The 3,273-nt window shown below is 37.5% G+C and overlaps 1 protein-coding gene across 1 annotated transcript; it reads left to right on the plus strand.

The window, feature by feature from the left end:
* Positions 1 to 1,776: 1,776 nt before the first annotated feature.
* On the plus strand, positions 1,777 to 3,065 carry LOC113337462 (FACT complex subunit SPT16-like). Its single transcript, XM_026583143.1, has 2 exons — positions 1,777 to 2,452; positions 2,763 to 3,065. Exon 1 carries the CDS (start codon positions 1,796 to 1,798, stop codon positions 2,432 to 2,434), a length of 639 nt encoding a protein of 212 aa, XP_026438928.1. The 5' UTR covers positions 1,777 to 1,795; the 3' UTR covers positions 2,435 to 2,452; positions 2,763 to 3,065.
* The last annotated feature ends 208 nt before the right edge of the window (positions 3,066 to 3,273 follow it).

Genomic DNA, 3,273 nt, shown 5'->3' on the forward strand with positions numbered 1-3,273 from the left:
GTCTTATTACTATTTGGGTTCTCGAGATTCTCTGCTTCGAATCGAGTAAGTAATTTTACATGGATGCAGAAGGCAATATCATCACCCCAGACAACAAAAGTTATACACAAAACCTAACTAAATCCCATCTGTTTGATCCCATGTTTGTAATCCTTTCCAATTATTTTAGGTTTCTTCATTCTATGGTTTTCAATTTGTCATGTTTGATCTCAATTTCTTGTCTCAGTGTTTCAGATTCCAATTCTTTTCATTCTAGGGTTTTGAAATGCTGGTAACGGATTCTCATGATTATAAGTTGCTTCCCTGATAACCATGGTTATGTTTGATCTCAATTTCATGTCTCAATGTTTCAAATTTCATTTCTAGGGTTTTGAATTGTTCAATAATCCATGATTTTTGTTTCAATTTCATCTCTCAAATTCTTTCCATTTATTACATATTCCCTCCGACCCACTATTAAGTGACCTAGTTCAAGTTTGCACAATTTTTAAGGCAAGCAAGGAAAAAGAGTATATTTAAGCATGTTTTACAATTATACCCTTATAGATAATAACTAGTGAAATTTTGAAATGATTTATCTCTCAAATTACACCACGGATGTTTGCAAACTTCATACCATTGAAAAGTATTTTAAAACACTTATGTAACGAATATAAACATGCCTATCAAATTATGCATATTTTTTATAATCAATTAAAAAGATAATTTTAGAAATATCTCTTGTTTAGTGATATAGGTCACTTAATGGTGGGACAAAATCTAAAAATAAATAGGTCATTTAATGGTGGGACGGAGGGAGTAAAAACCAACGATGATTATGTATTTTTGATAGTCTCATCTCTTTTTGGTATGTTATGCTGTTTGCCTCTGTTTGACCATATATTAATTTTAATTGTTTTTTTTCTCTCCCTTAAACAGTTCTCTTCTAGTGGAGGAGGAGGAGGAGGAATATGAATTACTGGGAAACGACTCCAGAAGCTTCAGCAAGCATTTGAAGTTTATGAGACGTTACCGTCCAGACCTTTTGTATCAGGAGATTTTTAGGTCTGACAACCGTTACAAGTATACCAGGGAGTTGAGGAAGCAAAATCAGGCTAAACTTGCACGTACCTTACACAAACGTACTTATGAGAGGTTGGGGGTCCTTAAGCCTCTATACAACGTTGAGTTGTACAACAATTTCTTCGGAGAAGGAAATGACACCATTTCGGATTCTCCCAAGAAACTTGAATTGCTAGAAGGAAAACTCCCTCGTGTACGGTTATCTAATGTGTCAATATATCCCGCAGCGGTGACAAGAACTCGTAGAGAGATGATTGGCACCCTTGAAGCATATTTGAATGGTTTCTGTTATTCACCTTTCCAGATGGATATCATGTACAGTAATGTAAAACATGCTTTCTTTCAAGATGGAGAGGAGGAGAAAGATGGAGACGAGACCATCCCGCCTCTCTTACACTTGCACTTGCACAACCCAATCAAGGTGGGGACCGAGATGGAAAAGGATATCCAGTTCCGTATGGTACATACCTTTAAGGGAAGGAAGAGATCTGCTCATGATTCATGTAAGTTTAAGTATCTTAATCGAGTTTTGCGCAACTCTCTCGCTGGAGTTGGTCGTATTTGGAGACCGTTGCCTAACCTTTTCTGGAGAAAGGTACAGAGGGAGTATGGATTCAAGGGGGAACTTCCCCTGAAGGAACCACGTGTATTTTGCCTGATCGAACCTTGCATAGTTGATCTCGTAAAAGCACCTTTCTTTGTTGTCACTAGTTTGGTGCTAGTTAAACCTGAGATGACAGTGTTTAACCTGACATTTGTGTTCAAGGACTTCACGCAGGATGTGCTTCAGATATACTCAATTCCTGAAATGAAACTCGATGGTATCAAACAGTCGCTTGATATCAGAAGTGTCAAGTACTACGAGAACGATAGTCTAGATTTAGATATTGGACAGTGGAGGTCCAGGTTGGAGAATATAAGACTTCATCCAGAGACGTTCATGGAGGAGGGCGGATGGGATAAGTTCAACTCAGGAGAGACTGATGCTGATTACTCTGACAGCTCGGCGGCGAGTATTGAGAATTACTCTGACTTCTCAGGGATGGATTACAACTCTGACAAGCAATCATCTGATAGTGATCAGGAGATAGGCTCACCCGCAGATAAAAAAAAGAATACTTGCTACCCCGATGGCAAACCTGGTCAAGTGTCTAGTTCTGGCCGTAAAAAAAGAGAAAAGAATGAAGTGCCTTCAACTCGGATATCGAGAACTAGGAGGACAGTGGGTGAACAGTCGATGGTATTATCAGAAGAATCAGATGATGAATGTCTCAGGCCCAGATATAGAAGAAAAGGAAAAAAATGTGCAACTCCAACAAAGCTTATTTCTAAAGTAAGAGGACCGGTGGTGGTGTCGGATAGTGAAGAGTAGAGTTTGATATTGAAGTTGGTGAGTTAGTATGTTCTATTAACACTGTTATTATTATTTAGTTTCTTAAGTTTCTTAATGTTTTATAATAAAAGTAATTCTCCTGTAAGATTGTTCTTGTTTGTAGACTTGGAGAAAAAAAAATGGATTTCTTGATTTTGACATGTGTAGGCTGTTTTTTATTCGAACGAGAGGGATTTCTTAGCGAAAATGCTATGTCTCTTCATCAGCCATGATGATATACAGAATTTCTGATTTACGTTATGCTTTTGTATGCATTCTTTTCGGATTACTATATCAGGATTTGGTCTAACTCTTGTTGATTTTTCAGGTACAGCAAGGATGTTGATGCTGAATCTGTAGCTGCAGAGTCCAAAGCCCTTCAGGCAGCGCTTTTTGGTTGTCTCAGTTGCAGCCATGTGATGTTCTTTTAGTTTCTGACTTTCAAGTTATAATTAAATTTATTGCTAGGGTTTCTTTCTCTATTGGAAGTATGCTCTTAGTCATATTAACGGCTATGCTGATAAGCTGGTTGCTTTTGCTTGGTAGGTTGCATACCTGTGTCCTCTTTTTTGTTCGCTGACGTAAGACTAGGCAATCTTTAAAACTAAGTCTGTTTAATCGATTTAAGTTTCTTTTTTCAACAAAATAGATTACACGTTCAGATGGCTCTTTTTATCACTTTGCTTGCAGCATTTAGAATGGCATCAGAGTTCTCCATCGACACACTGTAACCTTGTACTAGGATTGTTTTTGTCAAGGTATTCATTAATAGCTAAATGGATACTGTTTCAATTTAAAGCAACCTCATATAAAGCTAATATGTGTCTTCCACTTCTACT

Source organism: Papaver somniferum, unplaced genomic scaffold, assembly GCF_003573695.1.
Source record: "Papaver somniferum cultivar HN1 unplaced genomic scaffold, ASM357369v1 unplaced-scaffold_16, whole genome shotgun sequence".
Classification (NCBI taxonomy): Eukaryota; Viridiplantae; Streptophyta; class Magnoliopsida; order Ranunculales; family Papaveraceae; genus Papaver; species Papaver somniferum.

Excerpts from the sequence above, each read along its gene's own strand:
- LOC113337462 (XM_026583143.1), top strand. The coding sequence starts at position 1,796 with ATGACAGTGTTTAACCTGACATTTGTGTTCAAGGACTTCACGCAGGAT.